Source organism: Bos taurus, chromosome 13 (assembly GCF_002263795.3).
Source record: "Bos taurus isolate L1 Dominette 01449 registration number 42190680 breed Hereford chromosome 13, ARS-UCD2.0, whole genome shotgun sequence".
Classification (NCBI taxonomy): domain Eukaryota; kingdom Metazoa; phylum Chordata; class Mammalia; order Artiodactyla; family Bovidae; genus Bos; species Bos taurus.
This window is the reverse complement of record NC_037340.1, coordinates 3,683,593-3,707,302: the sequence shown is the minus strand read 5'-3', so window position 1 is coordinate 3,707,302 and position 23,710 is coordinate 3,683,593. Positions and strand designations below refer to the sequence as shown.

General features: G+C 40.5%; 2 protein-coding genes and 1 non-coding gene across 10 annotated transcripts; all 3 read left to right on the top strand.

Annotated features, from left to right (window-relative positions):
• The first annotated feature begins 124 nt into the window (after positions 1-124).
• LOC132346871 (uncharacterized) lies at positions 125-15,619 on the top strand. Of its 2 annotated transcripts, XM_059892874.1 has the most exons (5): positions 125-207; positions 2,783-2,844; positions 6,463-6,578; positions 11,614-11,834; positions 15,206-15,619. In XM_059892874.1, the coding sequence occupies exon 5, from the start codon at positions 15,248-15,250 to the stop codon at positions 15,407-15,409; it is 162 nt and encodes a 53-aa protein (XP_059748857.1). In that variant the 5' UTR covers positions 125-207; positions 2,783-2,844; positions 6,463-6,578; positions 11,614-11,834; positions 15,206-15,247; the 3' UTR covers positions 15,410-15,619. The 2 variants fall into 2 exon arrangements, with proteins under 2 accessions (XP_059748857.1, XP_059748858.1); XM_059892875.1 differs by lacking the exons at positions 2,783-2,844; positions 6,463-6,578; positions 11,614-11,834.
• On the top strand, positions 125-23,584 carry MKKS (MKKS centrosomal shuttling protein). 7 transcript variants are annotated; one of them, XM_025000808.2, is made up of 8 exons: positions 125-207; positions 2,783-2,844; positions 6,463-6,563; positions 11,614-11,834; positions 15,206-16,616; positions 19,618-19,793; positions 20,695-20,805; positions 22,941-23,444. In XM_025000808.2, exons 5-8 carry the CDS (start codon positions 15,632-15,634, stop codon positions 23,379-23,381), a joined length of 1,713 nt encoding a protein of 570 aa, XP_024856576.1. In that variant the 5' UTR covers positions 125-207; positions 2,783-2,844; positions 6,463-6,563; positions 11,614-11,834; positions 15,206-15,631; the 3' UTR covers positions 23,382-23,444. The 7 variants fall into 7 exon arrangements, with proteins under 7 accessions (XP_024856576.1, XP_015329436.1, XP_005214132.1 ...); XM_015473950.3 differs by lacking the exon at positions 2,783-2,844 and having other exon boundaries at positions 6,520-6,563; XM_005214075.5 differs by lacking the exon at positions 2,783-2,844 and having other exon boundaries at positions 6,520-6,578.
• On the top strand, positions 4,669-4,776 carry LOC112449424 (U6 spliceosomal RNA). Its single transcript, XR_003037993.1, has one exon. It is a non-coding gene; the product is annotated as a U6 spliceosomal RNA (small nuclear RNA).
• Positions 23,585-23,710: the final 126 nt, after the last annotated feature.

Below are 23,710 nucleotides of genomic sequence, written 5' to 3'. Positions count from 1 at the left end.
TAGAGAGACACCAGACGAGCCCCGCCCCCGGTCTTCCGGTCGCCACCACCGCGTCCCCGGCCGAAAGCGTCACCAACGCCCGGAGGAGCCGCGGGCCTGCGCGAGCACGGGGCTGCGCATGCTCGGTTCCCAGAGCGGGCCTAACTCCGGGAGCTGCGGCGGCGCGAGGTGCGGCCTTGGGGTCTGCGGGCGGCGGCCGGCAGGCAGGTGAGAAGGCCAGGGCCGCCGCGGGGAGCCGACTCTCTGCCCGGCTGCAGGGGGGCCGGGGCTCCTCGGTGCCTCGTCCTCGCTCGGAAAGGTCACTGAAGGAGACCGGGGGCGGGGCTGGGGGGCCGGCTCCTTAGAGACTGCGTTTAACCTGCAGCCTCGGCGCTGGGCGCTTGCTGCCGGGAGGAACGCGGAGGAGCGGGGGTGCTCCGAAGGTGTGCGCACAGCGCCGGGTGTGCACTCTCCTCCCTCGGATCCGCGCGGCCGCACCGAAACGTAGACGGAAAAGGCGCCCGAGGGAAGGCGCCGAATGCCCTGGCCCTGAGACCTGTGTCTGCCTGGAGAGCCGCCCTCTGACGGGAGCACTCCGCAGCGTGTGGCAGTACTAGCTCGGACGGCAGAAGCAGGACTTGGCGCTTTGGACATTCTGGGCATGGAAACCCTGTTGAGATGGAGGCCTCCTGAGGTCATATGCTTCTTCCTCCCATTCCAGAGCAGGCTCACATCCTGTTGGTGTTTCAGAGGCTCGCTCTACCCGCAGTTTCATTGATGCATTCATTAACACCGGCAGTTTATATTCATATTTGTCACACTGCCTAGTTAGCAGATACAGAAGTGGCCAACACGAGCATGGCCCTGATCACATTGACCTTATATTTAATAATGGGAGGGGCAACAGTCAACAAGTACATTGATAAATGAACAAGATGTTTCCAGATTGTCCTAGATGGGGTTCCCTGGGAAGCAGACCTAAGGAGATTTATGACCAGGACATTTATTAGTACTTTTTGGATCTTACCAAGGAAGAAAAGAGGTAGAATGGTGGGTAGAAAAAGTTGAGCTGCAGTATGGTCCCAAGGAGAGTATCTACCAAGTCTCACAGTAACTCTGAGAGTTGTCCTAAGTTGGAGGGAAGAATCAAGACTATATCCCTGCAGTGATCAGTTATTGGATACCCACTGTTCCCGAAAGACAGCATAACTTCAACTCTTCCCACAGTCAGTCCTGGGACTGACATCTGTCTGCACACTCCCCAGAGCTTGGATCAGACAGGAGTCTCCAGAAGTGCCTGTTTTTATATCTGATTTGTATTGAAGATATTGTACATACAATAAGAATAATTGCTGCCCTGTATTGAATGTTCACATATCAGATATTGGATAAACAATAAATATTTACGTAGGTAAGACCAAGACCAAGTGAAGTCGCTCAGTCGTGTACAAATCTTTGCGACCCCATGGACTGTAGCCTACCACGCTCCTCCATCCATGGGATTTTCCAGGCAAGAGTACTGGAGTGGGGTGCCATTTCCTTCTCCAGAGGATCTTCCTGACCCAGGGATCAAACCCTGGTCTTCATTGAAGGCGGATGCTTTACCGTCTGAGCCACAAGGGAAGTCCTAGGTAAATACATAGGAATTCTCATTATATAGCACCATGTTATGGACTATGAAATTGAGGCAAGAAATAAGTCTTTTGCTTAAGATCATACTTAGTGGGGGAGGTTAGAATTTGATTTCCATCATTACTCAAAGCATCATTATGGATGATGGAACCCTCATATGGAACCCTCATATTTAATCACTTAGCACCATTAACTTCATTAATTGTTGTCAGAGAAACAAATATGAATTTATCACCCTGTCTTTGCTGTTTTGCTTTGTCCTTGAGTTTCCTTCTTTCCTTCATGATGAACTTTCCTGGCCCTCACTTTTGGAGCCTGTTAACCTTTTCTATGGGAGAAGGCAGTGGCACCCCACTCCAGTACTCTTGCCTGGAAAATCCCATGGGCGGAGGAGCCTGGTAGGCTGCAGTCCATGGGGTCGCTAAGAGTCGGGAACGACTGAGCGACTTCACTTTCACTTTTCACTTTGATGCATTGGAGAAGGAAATGGCAACCCACTCCAGTGTTCTTGCCTGGAGAATCCCAGGGACGGGGGAGCCTGGTGGGCTACTGTCTATGGGGTCGCGCAGAGTCGGACATGACTGAAGCGACTTAGCAGCAACCTTTTCTATAACATCCTGAAATCTAGTAACAGAGTCCAGCGTGAGTGCCAGGTGTGTGATAACTGCACAACAACCTTGTGATATGGCTGTCAGTGTTACTCTCATTTTATGGATGATGTACATTGTGAGGTTAAGGAATCATCCAGGGTCACAGCCAGCTGTACTGTAATAAGGCAGAGATGCAAAGCCCAGGCAATAGGATTCCACAGCTTGTCCACTTGATCACTACACAACAGTGCATTCTTACTAAGACGATGTATTGTGCTTTACCTTGTGGAAACTGGTAGGCAGGAACTAGATCCCATCTTTTGTGCTGTACAAAGAAGTGTAGGTTTCACTTCTAGTCAAAAATGTCATTGAAGGCTTCTGAGCAACACAACTGTATCTGTTGTTGTTTTCACCAAGATAGCAGTGTTAAGAGGGTAGAGAGTGGAATAGTGGTTTTCAGATTTAAGCTTCAGAATTACCTAAAGAATTTGTTGAAACACAGATTACTGAATCCCAGTATAGAGTTCTGATTCAGTCGCTCCGGGGCAGCCCAAGAGTTTACATTTCTGATAAATTCCCAGGTGATGCTACTGCCAGTGGCGAAGGAACCACACTGAGAACCATTGGACTAGAAGCAAGTGAGGTAATGAGGGTCTGGACTATGGCGGTAGGGAGAAATTGTGCAAAAGAAATGTCAGGTCAAATGGAGAATTGGGTGACTGACTTGATGGGGAGTTTAAGAAACAGCAGAATCCACCGTATTTAGATTTTCTAATTGAACAGTGAGGTAGATAATTTCTTTATTTAAAAAAAAAAGGCAGGAAGTAGAGGAGAAACAGCAATTTGGGAAGGAAAGAGGATTCATTTTTATATGAGATGAGTTTAGACACTTGTGGGGAACAGCAGCATGGGACATGTGGGACTAAGCTGGAAATGAAGGCATGGGAGTCACAAAGCTAAAGTAAAAGCTTTGGTTGTGAATGAGGACACCCAGGAAATGAACAGAGGGAGAAGACAGCCAAGGACAGAGCTTTGAGAAGGGTGAACAGGTGGATGGAGACCAAGGAACCATTAAAGGAGACCGAGAAGGATCAGACTAGTCTCAGGTACTTAAAGAGTTTCAAGAATTCATCAAAAGTGCTGTAGAGAGATTATAGGGAGAGATTCGTGATCTTTATAGTCAAAGCGGTTTCCATGGAGAGTGGAACAAAAGCAAATTACTTGGGTGTGAAGATGGAAGTGGGAATTAGCTTTGCTGCTGCTAAGTCGCTTCAGTCGTGTCCGACTCTGTGCGACCCATAAACGGCAGCCACCAGGCTCCACTGTCCCTGGAATTCTCCAGGCAAGAACATTGGAGTGGGTTGCCATTTCCTTCTCCAATGCATGAAAGTGAAAAGTGAAAGTGAAGTCGCTCAGTCATGTCTGACTCTTAGCGACCCCATGGACTGCAGCCTACCAGGCTCCCCTGTCCATGAGATTTTCCAGGCAAGAGTATTGGAGTGGGGTGCCATTGCCTTCTCCTGGGAATTGGCTCTAGAAATGTGTTATTTGAAAGGAATCAGTGTCTAGTACCTAGAAGGAAGGGCCAGTAAAGGGTAGTGGCTTTAGGGAATTTGCTTTTGGTCCTTTTCAGTGGAGAAAAACAGTTTTGCCAAGGAGGAAGACCAGTTCCAAGTGGGAGATAGAAAGTAGAAGTTGGGGGGGGGGGGTGATGGAGTTGGGACCCTGAAGACACAGTGGCAGGTGGGACTGACTGACCAGAAGTGTCTGGTCCTCCTCCGAGACAGTGAGGAAGGACGTGAAAATGGGAGCTGAGACGGAAGTTTTACCACATGGGAGCGGGAAGCAGAGGGGCTCAGACCCAGTAGCCACAGTGTCCTCTGGCCAGTAGGTTATCTGAAGAAACCAAGTTAGAGAGTAAAATAGAAATCTCAGAAATGGTGAGGACAGAAACCAGCCCTTTTGAGATTCAGATCTGACCAGGGGAACATAAAGGCATTGCTGCAGCACTAAGAGCCCACTCCACTGTCTTCAGTAACTCCCCACCAGCTTCCATGTCAAATGGCAGGTGTAAAGATGGTGAAAGGGACTGGAAAGATTCTCAGACAACCCGAAGTTTTATAACGACTTTCCACACTTTTCTGATAAGCCACAGCCTGCCAGAAAGCTGATCGTCTTTTCCTTGTTAGTTGCTACTTATTCACTTGCTGTTCAAATTTTAGGTTGTGGACAGTTAAAAGCTCCCATATAAAACTTGTGATGCTTCCAGTATACTACTTATTTATAAAGACACTGAATTCACAGTAATGGAGTAGAGGATATCAGAGATCGTAAAATGCTTATGCCTTTACCATGCTCTGCGCCTGGTCCTGACCCGCTCCAGACCAGGCTGTGCTGGTCAGCTGATTCTGACCAGTTACTGCCTACTGGTCAAGGTAGGGGAAAGATTTTGCAGAAAGGAAACTTAGAGCTCAGGTTCGGCAGTACATATACTAAAATTGGAACGATACAGAGAAGATTAGCATGGCCCCTGTGCAAGGATGATAGGCAAATTCATGAAGCGTTCCATTATTTTTTCGTAAGCCTGGTGGCTCAGACAGTAAAGAATCTGCCTGCGGTGAGGGAGACTCGGGTTTGATCCCTGGGTCAGGTGGGGAATATCCCCTGGAGAAGGGAATGGCAACCCACTCCACTGTTCTTGCCTGGAGAATTCCATGGACAGAAGACCCTGGCAGGCTACTATCCGTGGGGTCACAAATAGTCGGGACAGGACTAAGCCACTAAGACACATGGTCCACTCAGTTAATCAAGGATTGACAGTAATTTTTTTGTTGTCTGTGTTTTGACAAGACAAAGTTCAGCAAAGCTGTTATTTTAGGTGATGTAGTTAGAAAAGGGGGAAAAGAAAAAGAAATTATTGTTCTGTTTGGCATACCAGTCAGTTCAATAGGCCTGAAGACACCATGCAGTCCATTCTAACGTGTACACAAAATTGCCAAAATGTGAACTGTTGTATTAAAATTGAGGATAAAAAGAACTACTTTCAGGGTCAGTAATTAGATTTCAGGAATGAGGAATTCACAGATACTTAAAATCAACATTTGTCACGCCAGAAGAAAAGGCATTATACAATTCCAATAAATTTAATGAAATATCACAGCCACAAGAGCTGGGTTAATTAACTGTTCAACTTTCCATTTAGTGTTCTCTTCATGTTTAAATTACATTCAATAATTTTTAAAAATGTTTTAAACTTTTTTTTTTTTTCAAATTTAAACGGAGCCAAATGAAGACGTAAGAATCTGCCTTACACTGTGTTCAAGAGGCCAGCAGATGGCGCCCCGCAAGCCCAATAGGCAGAATGAGAGCCTTCCCCGCATTGCCTGCATCCGGGTTATTGTAGGCCTAATGGATAGGGTTTTAACTGTGTGCATACAAGAGTAATCTGATAGCCAGGGCCAGGTTGTTTACAATTAAGTGCTCTTTTTGCCCTTCACGTTACTGATCAGTTCTATGCAGTCAAAAAGATTATGATATTTTAGTGGGGCAGAGATGTAACCAGTTTTTCTCCATTCTGCTCATTAATTTCTCACTATTTATTCAGCACTAAGAACTGAGCTAAAAAAAAAAAAAAAAAAATAGCGGCTAAAATTAGCTCCACTCATCCATTACTAGATCATGGGTGTGTGTTTAGAGGATATGGGCTTGTTTGCCCTCTCATTTTGGACCAAGTGGCACAAGACCTGTTAACCTCTAATGTATCCCGCTGTGAGAATAAAGACATGCCAGGTGTAATACACTGGGGAACCTGACCTCAGCGACCCGCACAGCTATTCAGCAGTGCCCAGAATGTTCTTGGCACACATCATTATGCACTGGCAATTCTGATTGACTCTTGCCAAAGCTGAGATACTAATACTCAACTTTTGAAAATTGCCATTAAGAATACCAGCCTAGACTTTAGGACTCCAAACTCCAAGACGTGTGCCATATTAACTGACAATAATTTTAGAATCATTTAGTGTTTCCTCATATATAAACTGGTCTCATAAAATTGCTATGGAAACAAATAGAAAAAATAGGAAACTTTTTGAATAATACAAAGTATTTGTTTTGGAAAGAAGGATATAAGAAAGCATCTGTGTCAATGGTGTATAAACATTTTCTATACTTAACAGAGGCATTTCAATGGATAAAACTGTAAATATCTACTTTCTGTTTACTAATGTAAAATTTACTAATCTCTTTTCCTTTTTCTTAGTTTCCTCCATCTTTGCAAAAGAGCCCCACACCTTCTGCTTTCATTTGCTTTTCTTAGGAGTGTGTTTAGAGAGGACCCAGGAAAGATACCGGCAGTGGCAGGTAGACTGGAGGAGGGTAAGGAGAGGGAAGACGTCTTCTTGCTGTGGTCTGTGTCACTGCTTTAGTCCAAGCAAACTTGAAACGCTCTGTGAATGAAGAAGCACTAACTCATTTTAGAAGCCAGCCTGTTTTTGCCTGGCAAATGTGATCATTTGGAGCATATTCTTGAGAAAATCTTGCTTCAGACTTAGGAATCTCTTCTGTCCATAAAATAGTTCCACACCACTTGGAATAACTCTTTGCCAAATGTTTTGAGGGAAGGGCCATCTCAAGAAAAGCTGTATCCAGCTTTGTTTTCCATCCCCAAGTTGGAACTCCCTGTCTCCCTGCTGTTCAGCACTGTGAACCTTTATAAAAGTCAAAGTTTTAAAAACCTTCTTGTTAAATTCATTTGAAAAATGAGTTAATTGTTAGGAATTCTAGTAAGACTTTGATTATCCTGAGAAGCAGCATAGAGAGGCTATAGCATGGACTCTGGAGGATTTACAAGAGTACTCAGCATGTTTAGCAATAAAACTGAAAAAAATCTCAGATTCCTATCAATCAGTGATCTGTTAAATTAGGATATCGCCATAAAAGCTATATAACTACTAAAAATCATAATGAAGATTATATTATTGGAGGGAGAAGAGATTACAAAGAGAGAGTGTATATTGCAGTCATATTTTTGTTAAAACCAAAAAGATTACAGATTTTTTTAGCTTTCTTATTACTGTATTTTCTAACTTTAAAAAGTAAGCCTGTGTTATAGTTTTTAGAAAAGGGCAGTGATACTAAGTTTCATTTTGAAAATATTCCACAAAAAGACTTTAGAAGAAAAAAATGGATTAAATCAAATTGTATACCCCTAGTATATTTGATTGTATTTAAAAGCCCCACACGGAGAAGGCAATGGCACCCCACTCCAGTATTCTTGCTTGGAAAATCCCATGGACGGAGGAGCCTGTTAGGCTGCAATCAATGGGGTCGCTAAGAGTCGGACACGACTGAGCGACTTCACTTTCACTTTTCACTTTCATGCATTGGAGAAGGAAATGGCAACCCACTCCAGTGTTCTTGCCTGGAGAATCCCAGGGACGGTGGAGCCTGGTGGGCTGCCGTCTATGGGGTCGCACAGAGTTGGACACGACTGAAGTGACTTAGCATAGCAAAAGCCCCACAAGAAGATACGAGAAAAATAAGGAACACATTGCTTCACTAACTACTTTGTTGTCTTTTTCTTACAACTAGCAAGGAGCCTTATTTAGTAAAGTCTAACGTGTCTGCCCTGGTATGTGATTTATACAAGCGACAGTATATATAAAATGCTGGAAAGACGCTAAGTAAAAGAAACAAAGTAGGTGAAGATTGCTGTGCCATTGTGAGTCTATCTTACTTGCTGGAGATGGTGTGATACTCAGCGTGTTTATGTGGATTTAAATGTGAAGACTCTAAAAGTACTTTGTAAAGTAAAATGCCCTGTCATTCTGATCTTTATCATCTTCCAAGCCTCACAAAGGACGACAGAATAATCACTGGAAGTCAGTTACCTGCTTTTTCACTTCCATTAGCCAAATCAATATATGAGACGCAGAGAATATGAGGAAATGGCTGCATGTAGGTGTTGAGCAAATATTAAAATTATTATATCAGGAAGTGCTGTTGCTGGGCCTCAGTGATCATTTGGCAAATAATGAGTTTTCAGCCAAAATAGATACTAATTGCAAGGCTGAACTAAACCTAAATCTAGAAAAAGATGCACTGATCCTTAATGCATCTTATTCTAGTGGAAAAGGATACTCACCTGTTAAACACAATATAAACAGAATGGAGTACCTCCCTTGTCTTAACCCAGGGAAGACCCAAAGAGACGTTGAGTACAGGGAGCCACGTTGATCCTAATCCGAGGGCTCCTAGCACATGACATTCCATACTGTGATCTGTTGTGCATGGAGGGAATAGTACCACAGTCCAGACATTGCTGTTACAGCTTGGACCTGGATTTATTCTGAAGTTTGGTTATTGAGTTATTCATCTCAGCTTTATTATTTTATTCTTTCATTCCAAACATGGAGAAGGAGAGCCTAGTGGGCTACAGCTCATGGGGTCGCAAGAGTCAGACATGACTTAGCAACTAAACCACTACTACCCCCGTTCCTAATGAGTCTTTTCTATAAGCTGTTTTCCTAAAAGTTCATAACTCACGAAAAAGTGACAAATATGATGATATGTTAGTGATCATGAGAAGTAAACAGGGGCAGAGGTGCTGTCTATGAAAAGTGCTGTGACTTGACAAGCTCATGTCAAAAGGGACAGAGTTGGAGATGCTTAAAGTCACCTTAAGTATTGAGACTGGATGTGAAAGGACAGTATATCCTGATCCTTTAATTGAAGGTATTTTGTGGACAAAAATGCCACCTGTCAACACAGACCATTGACTTTGGCACAGCTTCAAGTCCCTCCTTCCATCTCAGAAGTAAGTCTTCAAGCTCTTCCCTCATTATTCCTGATCACCCAGGGCCTCCCTCAGAGGTTTTATTGTTCCTCAAATCTCAAATGCCCCAAAGGCTTTTGCACAGTGGGCTCCACAAAGAAATGTAATCATGATACAGTTATTTGTGATTGACTTTCTCCAAAGATTAGAACATGAGTTTGTCAATAAAAGGTATGGTCCTAAAGGTTGCAAAAAAGCATATAGAATGCCAAAGCCCTTGAGGGAAGAGAGAGGGCTAAAAATACTTGAAGTTACAAAGCAGGCCATGATTTCTCTAGCAATTTGTTTAAGTTAGCAAAAAAGTCCTTATGAAATGTGAATTTGTACTTCGAGGAGAAATCGTTTCTAATGCTGGGAATAATATATGTACATAGGCATAACTCTAAGCATTGTTTATTTTTAATATGTACATACAGAACACAGTTCAGATATGTAGCTCATTAGTCCTATATTTTAATCTTGCCTTAAAAGGGAAGGTATAAATAAAAATTATGTTCAGACATTTTTCTAAACACATTCACACAAAATTACCATAAGTGATTTCATAATGGAACTCACATATATGCCACTGAACCTAATTCTTAACAGTCCTTATTGTCCTTCATTGCCCAGAAGGGAGCTTGGAGAGCGGGTCCATTCAGAGCATTATGAGTGTATAAGCTCATCACTAAAGCCTAGTGAGCTCCCTTGAGTAAAAAAGTGTAAGAAGTCTTTAGAGGTCATCTAGACTTACAACCCCAAACCCAAGAGATCATCAGAAACAGACCTCCTGGGCCACATTTCATGCTTTCCAGAACAGACAGAGCAAAAAAACTGTTCTTAATACTATGGAGCTTTGAAACTGCAGACAAGTTCCTAGCCCTAGTTTCTTCAAGTAAACTTTGTTGACAATAACCCTTAGCAGTTCAGTTCAGTCACTCAGCCGTGTCTGACTCTTTGTGACCCCATGGACTGCAGCACGCCAGGCCTCCCTGTCCATCACCAACTCCCAGAGTTTACTCAGACTCATGTCCAGTGAGTTGGTGATGCCATCCAACCATCTCATCCTCTGTCGTCCCCTTCTCCTGCTTTCAATCTTTCCCAGGGTCTTTTCCAGTGAGTCAGTTCTTCGCATCAGGTGGCCGAAGTATTGGAGTTTCAGCTTCAACATCAGTCCTTCCAATGAATATTCAGGACTGATTTCATTTACGATTGACTGGTTTGATCTCCTTGCAGTCCAAGGGACTCTCAAGAGTCTTCTCCAACACCACAGTTCAAAAGCATCAATTCTTCAGCACTCAGCTTTCTTTATAGTCCAGCTCTCACGTCCATACATGACTACTGGAAAAACCATAGCTTTGACTAAACGGACCTTTTTTGGCAAAGTAATGTCTCTGCTTTTTAATATGCTGTCTAGTTCGGTCATAACTTTTCTAAGGAGTAAGCGTCTTTTAATTTTATGGCTGCAGTCACCATCTACAGAGATGTTGGAGCCCCCCAAAAAAAGTCAACCACTGTTTCCACTGTTTCCCCATCTATTTGCCATGAAGTGATGGGACCAGATACTATGATCTTTGTTTTCTGAATATTGAGTTTTAAGCCAACTTTTTCACTCTCCTCTTTTACTTTCATCAAGAGGCTCTTTAGTTCTTCTTCACTAACTGCCATAAGGGTGGTATCATCTGCATATCTGAGATTATTCATATTTCTCCTGGCAATTTTGATTCCAGCTTGTGCTTCATCCAGCCCAGCGTTTCTCATGATGTACTCTGCATGTAAATTAAATAAGCAGGGTAACAATAAACAGCCTTGAGGTACTCCTTTCCCGATTTGGAGCCAGTCAGCTGTTCCATGTCCAGTTCTTAACTGTTGCTTCCTGACCTGCATATAGGTTTCTCAAGAGGCAGGTCAGGTGGTCTGGTATTCCCATCTCTTTAAGAATTTTCCACAGTTTGTTGTGATCTACACAGTCAAAGGCTTTGGCATAGTCAGTAAAGGAGAAATAACCCTTACAGGATATAGTTAGTGATAAGGGTAAACACTCTAAATGCAGAGGCTCAGCACAGAAATGTGGAGATGGCATTCACAGAGTTCAAGCCAAAAGTCTTCTGCTACAATTGGGACCAATGCTTGACAACATTTCAGTGGAAAGATCATCACTCACACCCTATCAGAATGCAGAATCTGAATTCTCACTGCATATTTAAGGATTGCCATTTGGTTCATCTGTTAAAATTGTGACTAAGTAGATTTAACTTGTTGTGGGTCAGAGAAATTAATTATATAAAGACAATAACATTGATGCATGAGTGTTCCCAAAGTTTCCAGCAGCTTTCCCAGTAGGTGATGTTGCTCCTTCATAATTGCTGACTAAACTTTTAGTGTTGTCCTGTATGTTTTCAAGCCTGATCTCCTGCTATCCCTGTAAGTCTGCAACTTACCTCTTTTTGTTAAATAACATTGCAATGTATTGTACTTAGAAACTTTTTAACAGGTAGCTTTTATTAGAGGGCAGTATTTTGCTTGTGCTTTAGAGGTGTAATTTTAGAGGGATTTTTTTTTTTTTAATTTTGTTTTTAACTGTCAACCTTTTCTTAGGTACACTGATGCTGAAGTACTATGGGCTTTCAGAAGTTCTGGAAAGACTACAAAGTTCTGGTTGTTATGGTACCTCTGATTGGGTTCATACATTTGGGGTGGCACAGGATCAAAAGCAGCCCTGTTTTCCAAATTCCTAGTAAGGACAACCAGACAGTCTGGCACTTACAAGTCCTAAGAAGAACCACCTCCCAGGGAAGTAGCAGGCTTGCAAGTTTCAGGTGAGTTTGATTTACCCCCTCAAAATGCATTTATATAGGAAAAGCAAAATATAGGCTTTGTTTTCCTTTGTTGTTGTTTAGCAGCTAAGTCATGTCTAACTCTTTGCAACCCCCCATGGGCTGTTGCCCACTAGGCTCCTCTGACCGTGGAATTTTCCATGCAAGAATACTGGAGTGGGTTGCCATTTCCTTCTCCAGGGGATCTTCCCAACACAAAGATCAAACCTGCATCTCCTGCATTGCAGGCTGATTCTTTACCACTGAGCCACCAGGGAAGCCCTTGTTTCCCTTCATCAGTTTTTATAATAACAAGTTAATGCTCTAGTAGCAATGAGAGTTTTTGCTCTTGATGAATTCAGAAGTTGGCATAAATTTGAATTATCACAGTCATTATCATCAATATTCTTTTTAATGCTTAAATTGTCCCATCTTAGATTCCCTCCAAATTCCCCCTGGCTATCTGTTTTATATATGGTGATGTATATGTCTCCATGTTCTTCTCTCAGTTTGTTGCACCCTCTTCTTCCCCCGCTGTGTCCAGTGTCTGTTCTCTATGTGTCCCTCTCCATTGCTGTGCTGCAAATAGGTTCATTAATACCATCTTTCTAGATTCCCTACACATGCGTTAATGTACAATATTTGTCTTTCTCTTTCCAGCTAACTTCACTCAGTTCAACAGGCTCTAGGTTCATCCACCTCATTAAGACTAACTCAAATGTGTTAATGTTTTATAGCTGAGTAATATTCCATTGTATATATGTACTATAAGTTCTTTATCCATTCATCTGTCAGTGGACATCTAAGTTGCTTCCACGTCCTAGCTGTTGTAAAAAGTGCTGCAACGGACATGGGGTACACATATCTCTTCCAGTTACAATTTTCTCAGTAGTGGGGTTGTTGGGTCACATGGTAGTTCTATTCCTAGTTTTTTAAGACATCTCCATACTGGTCTCCATAGTTGCTCTATCAATTTACATTCCCACCAACAGTGCAGGAGGGTTCCCTTTGCTCCACATCCTCTCCAGCATTTGTTGTTTGTAGACTTTTTCGTGATGGCCATTCTGACCAGTGTGAGGTGACACCCTTTACAGCTTTGATTTGCATTTCTCTAGCGATGAGCAGTGTTGCTCATCTTTTCATTGTTTGTCGGCCATCTTTATGTCCTCTTTGGAGAAATGTCTGTTTAGGTCTTCTGCCCACCTTTTGATTGGGTTGTTTGTTTTTCTGGCGTTGAGCTGCATGGGCTGCTGTATATTTTGTAGATTAATCCTTTGTCAGTTGTTTCCTGTGTCATTTTTTAATAACTATTACTTTTTGACAGGAAAAGTCCCTAGCTTGTCTCATTTCTTTCTTGCCTCAGCCATTTCTCCAAAGAACCCTGCTTCCTTTTAGGAAAAAATTTTACCTGTTTATATTTCTTTAGATCATATTTTATAGCTCTGAATTGAGAATACAGTCATGGAAGTTTTAGTATTATTAATATTTAATTGTTATGCATCACTGCAAAAAGACCATCTGCCAGGCCAGTGCATCCAGGAATAGTCAGGGCCATTCATGTGATGTTAACTTTAGGAATAATAGGTCACATTGTTAGGAAGAAAGAAAGAACTGAATTGGCACTTCCAAACCTATTCTATAAGCCAGCCCTGTGTTTTATGTCCCCCATTTTCTCAGTTGAACGTTATGTTGTCTAGAGAAAGACATAGGACCATGAGTCAGCAGTTTTGACATCCTGAAAATGATTTGGCGGTCACCAACACTTTGTTCCTTTCTCATAAAGATACTAGCCAAAAGATGTGGTTACTGGTCCAATTACCACAAGACGTGAGAGGGGCCAATTTAGCCCCTTTTGAAAAGTCGCATGTCACTATTATGTATTGAAAAGTAACCAGGTAAATCACTTTATTGGTCACAGTCTGTTAAGATTTGTGGTTTCTGTGGTTTGTGTGGGTGTTGTAATATGCAAATTTACATATGGAAGTCACTTCACTAAGCTTGCATTTAAATGTATTTCACAGATTTTGCTGAATCTAAAATAAGCTTTGAAATAATATTTAAGTTATTTGGCTCTTTCTCATATGAGATGAACAGAAACTTTGTTTCCTTGTGCTGTAAAAAGACACAACTATAGCTTTATCATTGCAGTGAGAAAGCTGGCCATCCTTGCTTTCACTTTATTTGGGCCCAGTTGCCATGGTTACAGCCCTGTAACTAAATTGGGAGGTGTGATAACCAAAATAACACTTTGCATAACATTCCTTTGTTCTCTTCACATCTTTGCATGTCTTCAGATCACCTTCCTGGTCTGTATAGTACTGTGCCATAGTCTACTCTGGGCAGGACTGTAGTCTGAGTAGTTCAGTTAGTTTTATTTATGCTAAACACAGTCCACGTGGTTAGCAGGGTTAGTATATTCATGAAAACAACCGCTAATTGGTTGAACCTTTACCTTCAAAGCACCAAACCTCAACAGATCTCCACACATTATTATAGTATCAGAAGTTTACGCCTCCGGCTCCCTTCTTCCAGCCTCATTAAGGAAACTAGTACAAGTGCGGGCACACCTGGTAAACGGCAGCATTGTACATTATTTACCCTCTTTGAGGCCAGATTGCCAATCCAGTCCTGTCTTTCTCCTTGTCATCCAGCACATTCCCCGGCTTTTGTATTTATTGTCATAGCTGTAGTTTGGGAGTGGATTAGTTGTAAGATATCAACACTGAGTATCATTAACTGATAGGGTAAAACTACATAGGATTGCTCTGACTTTAGCCAGATATTTTAAACATGGTTTTTTCTTTGGTAAATGTGTTGTACACATTTGTCCAGCTAGATGTAGACTAGATAGTGTACATTAGATCGTGTCTATATTAGGAATCCTGACGGTTATCTCATTTTCATAATTATTTACAAATAGGATTTGATACAAATGCACTTATATTCAGACCTAAGGTCTCCAAGCAAACCAAAGTTAGAGAAAAAAATATCACTAGATCTTGATGCAAGAGAATAAAAACATTTGAGACCTCGAGACCAGATTCTATGAGTTTTACTATATATATATACACATATATACACACACCATTTTCTAGAACCATATCATATTAAAAAACTGTGTACTATAAGCTTCCTGACTTTGTTGTGCATTCCAGAATTATTAAAATACCAGTACTTTTCCTTGTAGAGATTCATTGAAGAATAAAGAAATGGATGTTTTTAGTCTTAAGTTTCTCATTTTCTGGAGATTTGTACCTGTGGGTGGTTCCTTTTTCTAAAGAAGGAGCAGAGCATTAAAATTAATTACTAAGCTTCAATTATAAAATGTTTTGGGGTTACTTCTCTAAAATGTTTTTTATTTTTATTTCTTGTAGAAAGAAGCAGCTCTGAGTCAGAGCTTGAGCTAGAAAGAAGAGATGAAAAATAGCAGTTGGATCAGAAAGAACTGGCTTCTTGTAGCTGTGGTTTCCTTCATAGGTGTCCATCTTGGAACGTATTTTATACAGAGGGCTGCAAAACAGTCTGTAAAGTCTCAGCCTGAAGGCAAACAAAAGAATTTGAATAATGAAGTAAAATAAATATTTGGAATTACTAAAATGTCATTATATCGATCCTTACGTGCCGATTCGCTTCATAAGCATGGAGCTCAGTATTTAATTTTAGAGCCACAATGCTGTAAATCCTAACTCTTGATTCCTAAAAGATAATCTTGTTAAATGTTAAAACCCACGACAATACAATGAATAGAAAACTCTGGTTAACAAAATAAAAACTTTCTTCACAAATTACCTTGCAGTAACATGTCTCGTTTAGAAGCTAAAAAGCCCTCTATCTGCAGAAGTGACCCCCTGACGGGCGAGCGTGCCAGGGCCAGCCTGGCGGCCTTGAAGGGCCTCGTCATGTCGTGCTACGGCCCAGCGGGCAGGCTGAAGCAGCTGCACAACGGCCGGGGCGGCTCCGTGGTCACCACGTCCCAGTCGGCTGCCCTCCTCGCCGGCCTGCCCGTCAGCCACCCCGTGTTAAAGGTCCTGACGGCCGCCGTGCGGAATCACGTGGCCTGCTTCAGCGATGGCGGCTTATTCACAGCCATTCTTTGCTGCAACCTTGTCGAAAATGTTCAGAGACTAGGCTTGGCACCCACCACGGTTATTAAGTTAAATAAGCATCTTTTGAGCCTCTGCACCAGTTACTTGAAATCTGAGGGCTGTGCTTGCCGAATCCCAGTCGACTTTAGTAGCACCCAGATCCTCCTGAGTTTGGTACGCAGCATATTAACAAGTAAACCTGCCTGCATGCTCATCGCAAAGGAAGTTGACCATATCAGTACTCTGATTCTGAGAGCCTTTCTGCTTACAATTCCAGAGAACGCCCAAGAGCACATCATTTTAGGAAAGAGTATAATTGTTCCTTTAAAAGGGCAAAGGGTTATAGATTCTGCTGTGTTACCTGGAATACTTATTGAAGTATCAGAAGTTCAATTGATGAAGATACTACCTATCAAAAAATCAGATTCCTTCAAGGTGGCCCTCTTTTGTGTGTCTTTATCCGGAGACCTTTCTGATACTGGAGAAGGAACACTGTTGGTCAGTTACGGAGTTTCTCTTGAAAATGCAGCTCTGGACCAGTTGTTTAACCTAGGAAAACAACTAGTTAGTGACCATGTAGATCTTGTCTTGTGTCAAAAAGTTATACACCCATCTTTGAAACAGTTTCTCAGAACTCATCATGTTATTGCTGTAGACAGAATTGGCGTGTCTCTGATGGAACCCCTGAGTAAAGTGACAGGTAAAAAGCACTCTCAGTTTTTGCCCTTTATAGTTAATAAATCACACTTCCCTTGGACAAAGATATTCTTGGTGTGTTGTGTTAACATATTGAACAATTTGAAAAGCTGCCAACCTCACAGTGTGTGTGTGTATCATTTCTGGCAGCAAAGGTTGTTTCTGAAAAAGATCCTGTATTGTTCACTTACTAAAAATTGAGTGATGATGACTATTCTGTAGGTATTTTCCAGCCCCAAATGTACTGCAGAGTCTGCCATAATTTACAGCTATTAACCCCCAAACATTCAACAGATTATCGAGAAAGCTAACATTCTTACAGTCATATAAAGTCTCATAATCTAAACAGATTTCTTCTACTTGAGTTTTACAAAGCTCTTAAGTCACTTTGTGTTATCTAACTCCAACAATCGACTGTACTTCTGCCTAAATAGTGGTTTCTAATTAGGGTATGTGTGTGTATTATTAGGGTGTATGTTTGTTTAAAGCTAGCACATGATTAAATATCCCAGATATTTCCGGCTAGGCTCCTTGAGAGCTGGGGTTGCCTTTTACTTTTAGTGTTTAAAACAAGCTTGGTCCATAGTAGGGGTTCTAAAATGTTTGTTGAATTAACAATAATACATTTATTAACATATAAAATTATAACAGGCAAGAATTTCACTGTATTTTACAAACCTGGCAAATTGGAAACAGGTTGGTAGTCACCTAATAGAGACCAAGAGAAATGACAAGTTAGAGAGTTCCTGATTTGAGCCACTTGTCTTTATCTCTTAACTGCATTGATAACCTATCAGAATCATTTCATTTGGATAAATTTCAATTTATAAGTGGTTGGACTTAAGAGTTTAATAAATTTTGGTAAAACTGTTAAAGTTGACTATTTTTATAAGTCATCAGAGAAGAAGTGTGAGTGCCAGTATCGAATCCCTAGTATATCTGGACTATTGTCAGACGATCATCAGAGTGGAAATTGTTAAGAAATAATAGCAATCACTCTTTGGAACTCATTAGTGATGTTGTGGGTCAGACCCACATCCCTAAGTATTTACTGGCTTTTCATGAGCAGGTGATTTCAAGTTACGAATATTGAGTATTAAATACTATGATGTCAGTTTTTAAACTGAAGAATTTTTCCATAGAAATAGTGTAAGTGGGCATTTGGTTTCCACACCAGCCCACAACTGATTTTTATCCCACTGATAACTAGAGTGTTGTACAACATGAGCTGACCTATTTCACTTGCAAATGGATACAAAAAGTTAAGCGTTCTCCAAGTATTTGCTGCTGATTGGTTGGTTGCTTAGCAGTGTCATCGAGAGACTGCAGCACTACCAGTGGGTGCCTGGGATTGGGGAGAGTGTGAACTTCTTTTATAGACATGCTGTGCTCTGTTCCCCCACATAATTTCGGGTTTGATCCCAGGGTAGGAAAGGTTCCTTGGAGTCGGGAATGGCTACCAACTCCAGTATTCTTGCCTGGAGAATTCCATGGACAGAGGAGCCTGACAGGCTATAGTCCATGGGGTTGCAAAGACTTGGACACAACTGAGCAACCAACACTTTTACATAAAGCCAGAATTATAGTCCTGGATCTTGGGGACAGAAACTTTTTTGAGACAAAAGAGAAAGCGGGGAGAAAAACTCTTTATCAGGCCCCTGTGGCTCCATTAAACAATAGATGAAGTATGTTTGGGCCTAATCCATTTTATCTAGGTTGAAATTACCTCTCCCTCCTGCTTCAAACCTAATTCCTCTTTTTGGATAATTTAGGATGAGTAATGGGGTTATTGTGCTTGGTAGACTGGTGGGTATGAGGCTTGTCATGGCTTACAAAACATTTTTAACTTTTGGTTTGATTTGTGAAATGGACATGATCACCCCCACTTTACTGTCCTATGGGGAAGCCCACCAAGAAGAGTTCAGTGATTTGCTCCACATCAGAGGCTGGGCAGCAGGAAAGCTGAGCCTTGCCTTACAAATTTTCTGTTGGTTCCACCATTGAAGTTGTACAAGATGTAGGGTTTGTTTCTTTTTCTTAAATTTTAGATCCCTCAAGTATTCCTTGTTCTTTGAGACTTCAGAAGTAAAGAAGAAAGGATATTCAAAGAAGTGAAATTGTTCATGAGCTGCAAGAATATTTAGACATTATTGTTTTAATTCCATTCGTTTGAGAGGAAACTGGCCCAAGGAGGTGCATTGCTGAATTATAGTTTTAATCTTAAGACTTTAAACCATTGTTACTTCTTAAAAGTTTGTTGCCATTTCTTATATAACTTAATTACATTTAGAGATTTTAGAAACCTTCAAGTCATCCTAACTTCTCCTTCATTCATTTTTTTATTAATTTGTGTTTTGTAAAATTTTATTATTTTACCTATGCAGGAGGGAGGGCAAAATATAAAGAATAACAAAATGAAATAATAAGTTCACATACTTTATTTTGACATGCTTTAGGTAGTTGTTTACATACAAACAATTGTTTGGCAAAGAAAAAAAATCCTGTATGTTCACTAAATGGAGCCCCAAAGGAATTCAGTGATACAGCCCTCTGCATAGCTTAGTTTGTGAGTTTTAAGGTAAAAATAATAACACCTTTTAAAAATATCCTGTCTCCTAATTTCATCTTATTTCAGATTAGTGTGGTTGTTAATTTGGGGTCTCTGATCCCTGAATGGGCTTCCAAGGTTCCTGGACTTCCTGAAAAGGTATGCAAAATTGTGCATGCCTTTTTCTGGAGAGTGCAGAATTGCTTCTAACAAATGTTCAAAGAAGTCTATAAATCAAAAGAACCGTTGCTTTATTTGCACATCATTTGAATAATAGAATACTATTTATAGTTTAAGAAGATGCATCTTATTATTTCTTTATCCTATATTTCATATTTTAAATGCTGTGCTTTTGGGACTTTTATATTTGCTAGGAATGGATATTGTAATTTTAAATGATTGTAAGCTCCATGTTTATTCATCTATTTTGTGTTTTCTAAACTTTTTTAAAAAATAGGAACATGGCCTATTGGTTCCTTGGGCTCAATCTCCCCCAGTAGTTATGGAAGTGTAAAAGATTTGTGCATTGCAAAGTTTGGCTGCAAACATTTTTTTCATCTTATTCCTAACAAAACAACTATCTGTAGCCTGCTTCTCTGCAACAGAAATGACACAGCCTGGGATGAGCTGAAGGTAGGTAATAAATGTTGAATTCCTTATCTAGGGACTGGGGCAGGGATTAAAGAATCAGATAGGTACTATAATTTTTTTCACATCAGTCAGCTGTGCTTTTTTCACAACTTTCCTAGGTGGTGTAGAAAGCAAAAACAACCAAAATGTGAGAATTACAGTTATAAGTAAGCTGATTTATTTTCCTGTGATATAGAAACTTGGCATATGTTGCCTCTTATTATTTCTAGTAATCTACAAGCAATATAAAAGTCCTTGATGGGAAATTTTCTTAAGAAATTAATTTGAATTGTGTACTTGATGCTAATGTGTATGAATAACTCACTTAGAAATAGGTTCCCCAGTTATACCCATCATCCACTTCTTAACAGAGATGTTCACAAACAGCAATAACACATGCAGTTTTTATACAGTGAAAGTGATGCCCAATGGTACTGTCACAGACTGGCAGAATGGATACTCAAGGCTCTAGCCTGGTAAATATTCAAGGTCTGTGTGTTTTTATTGCTGCTGGATTGGATCATTTCCATAGCAGCTTGAAATAAATTCTATATAGCATTTATACAGCTAATTTATTTAGATGCAGGTATTTTTGTTAGAAATATTAGCACTCTGCTGATCCAGTTGTGTTTGTGAATCTCAATTTGAAGAGCTAAATGTATATGAAGGAGAATATTAATCCAGTCCATGAAAACAAACATCTGGCTAAAGTAGTCTTTCGTTTCTAATTTTTATTATTCCAAAATGTATTCATCACATGACAACCATGGTGACACTAGTTTTGTTCTTTTGCAATTAAAATCAGGCTCCTTGTGTCCACTGTCTAAGTTGCCTTGAAAACATGGCTCTATTTCCTTGTGTTTATGATGTCAACGTCAGATTCTGGTGATTGTTTCTTTTTTAGCTCACGTGTCAAACAGCACTGCATGCTTTGCAGTTAACAATCAAGGACCCGTATGCTTTGTTGGGAGGTGGCTGTACTGAAACTCATCTGGTGGCATATATCAGACACAAGGTAGGTTAGATAGTCCCTCCTAAATTATCTGAATTCTCAGCAACATGCATTTTATGAGATAATAAGAGCCTTTAATGCTTAATTTCTCAGTAGTCTTGAAATCAATATTGTATTTAAAAACACTTGAGGAAAATAATACTTGAAAATATAAGCTCATATCTTTATCACAATGATTATTAATCCAGCCTTTTAGCAGATGATCACATTCTTTGAGGACTGTCTAAATATACTGCCTGTTGAAATGAGCATTCTGGGGTTTTTTCTAGTTTCTTTTCTTTTTAACTTTTTAATTTTGTATTGGGGTATAGCCAATTAACAAACAACGTTGACGTAATTTCAGGGGAACAGCAAAGGGACTCAGCCATACATATTCACGTATCTATTCTCCCCACCAAACCCCCTTCCCGTCCAGGCTGCCACATAACATTTATCAGAGTTCAGTGTGCTACACAGCAGGTCCTTGTTGGTTGGTTATCCATTTAAAACATAGCAGTGTGTATATGTCCATCTCAAGCTCCCTAACTATCCCTTCCCACCACTACCACCAGCAACTGTAAGCTCGTTCTCAAAATCAGTGAGTCTGTTTCTGTTTTCTAAGTAAGTTCATTTGTACTGAATGAGTATTCTGTTGATGGGAGTTGTCGTCCTAGAGATCTCTACTGCTAAGATACAGTAATAATTGATATTCATGATGAAAGTGTTGAGATTCTACAAAAAAACTTCAGTACCTTCTGAATATTCCAGAAAAAGTTTCATTTATTAAAGCATCTAATTATTAGATTCTGTTATAATTTTAAATGGTATTCATTTATGATACATGTTAATTCTATTAAATAGAATTGTTTTTATTAATCTATGAGACTCCATATCCTAATAGTAGATAAATGTCACACATCATATTTCTTATTATTTCATTAACACTGACCTACTTTCTTTGAAAGTAGCTACAAAAAGGTATGTGTTTTCCAAGTGCTTGCAGTTGGTTCTTTGATCAGTCAGGAGTGCAGAGTCTCTGGGATGCCTGGGATTGGTGAGTGTGTGAATGTTTTCCACAGACATGCCCAAATAACTTGCTTCCCCAAATAACTTAAAATCTGTATGAATATAAAGCTTCTTCATGAAAAGTTATCAGAATGTACATTATGAAAAACAAAACCATTGCCAATCTATTGATGCTGAAGAGACAATAATATAGTCTGCAAATGGAACTGAGTAGACTGGAAAAAGTCTTTTGGAGAAGGACAGTGAATAGGATTTTTGAGGAAACAATATAGCACTGAAAATGTGGGGAGGGAATGTGCAGTAGACATGATATCTGGTTCCAGTCTCCTGGGCAAAAGGAAAAAATGGTCATTGTTTTTGAGTAATTAAGATACAGATTTTTAACGATCATTCAGTGATGAGTTTGTTAATGTGTTACTTTTTCTCTCATGAAATTTCTAGAATAAACTTTTTAGAACGGTGGAAGAAAAGCAATTCAAAATTATATAACCTTGTCATTAATTAAAGTGAAGAATACTTATTTTTTAAACATTAAGGTGAAAATGATACATGTCCCTAGATGGTTTTTGTCTTAGTTATAACACATGTATTTGCATTTTAAACAAATCTCAAATGTTTACTGAGTATAAATAAGTACTTCGTTTGTGACTTCATTAGTCTTCACGAGCTTCCTTCTGGGTGTATGGAAGCCTGTGATTCACTTATTATGCCTTGTCCTTCGTGTTGTACAAAGGCACTACCGCTACTGGCAATCCTTCAGAACAAATTGATGGTGGGGTTAATTCTGAGTCATTCATTCTGATAAAATGACTGGTAGTGGAGAAGGAAAATGGCAGCCCACTCCAGTGTTCTTGCCTGGAGAATCCCAGGGATGGGGGAGCCTGGTGGGCTGCCATCTATGGGATCTCACAGAGTCGGACACAATGGAAGTGACTTAGCAGTAGCAGTGGATGCTTTTACTGTAACAACCAGGTTAATGGATTAGCCTGGCCAGCTGGCCCATCCCTGCCCATTAGCCTTGTGCCAACAGCCAAGTACTGTATGACTAAGTGTTTGATCAAGTATTTTTCAGAAACATTTTTGTCATCCTAATTGCTCTGTTCTATGTCTTCAATGGTTTTGTTACTCTCTAGACCCGTAATGAGCCAGAAAGTGTTCTTCGAGATGAGAGATGCTCTCAGACAGAACTCCAGCTGATCACTGAAGCATTCTGCAGCGCACTTGAATCTCTCGCTGGCTCTCTAGAGCACGACGGAGGTGAAATTCTTACCGATAGCAAATACGGACACTTCTGGTCGGTTCAGGCCAATTTGCCTTCTGCTGTGAACTGGCCAGATTTGCCTTCCAGATGTGGCTGTGGACTCTACAGCAGCCAGGAAGAACTCAGCTGGTCCTTCCTAAGAAGTGCTCGTCATCCCTTCCCACCGCAAACCTGCCTTTCCCGTGAAGCCACAGGCTCGGCCGACACCCTGACCTTGGACTGCTTTACCGCGAAGCTTAGTGGCCTGCAGGTGGCTGTGGAGACTGCCAGTTTGATTTTGGATCTTTCATGTGTCATTGAAGATACAAACTGATGTAATGTTATCTTACAAAAAGAAAAACTAGTGACGTGTCAATAAAGAAAAGCATTGAGTTTATATGTTCTCTCTGAAAGGCCTGTTCTCCATATTGAGATTGATGATTCATAAAATCATAGATTTACTTATTTAAGGAAAAAAGAATTGATTCTTGAATAGAAATACTATAGAATAATAAAAATATGAAGCATTGTTGAAAATATGGTAATTATGTCAGTGAGTTCATAGGTACCGCTGTAGATTGTTATAAGTTTCTGTTCTCGTTATTTTGACGTCATTCTAAGAGCATACAGAAATTTTAAAACATCCTAGTCTATGTTCTTGCT

Bases quoted from the DNA above. Each gene is read 5' to 3' on its own strand.
- MKKS (NM_001206171.3), top strand. From the start codon at position 15,632: ATGTCTCGTTTAGAAGCTAAAAAGCCCTCTATCTGCAGAAGTGACCCC. The intron at 19,794-20,694 runs GTAGGTAATAAA...TTTCTTTTTTAG, and splicing joins CAGCCTGGGATGAGCTGAAG to CTCACGTGTCAAACAGCACT. The intron at 20,806-22,940 runs GTAGGTTAGATA...GTTACTCTCTAG, and splicing joins TGGCATATATCAGACACAAG to ACCCGTAATGAGCCAGAAAG.
- LOC132346871 (XM_059892875.1), top strand. From the start codon at position 15,248: ATGAAAAATAGCAGTTGGATCAGAAAGAACTGGCTTCTTGTAGCTGTG.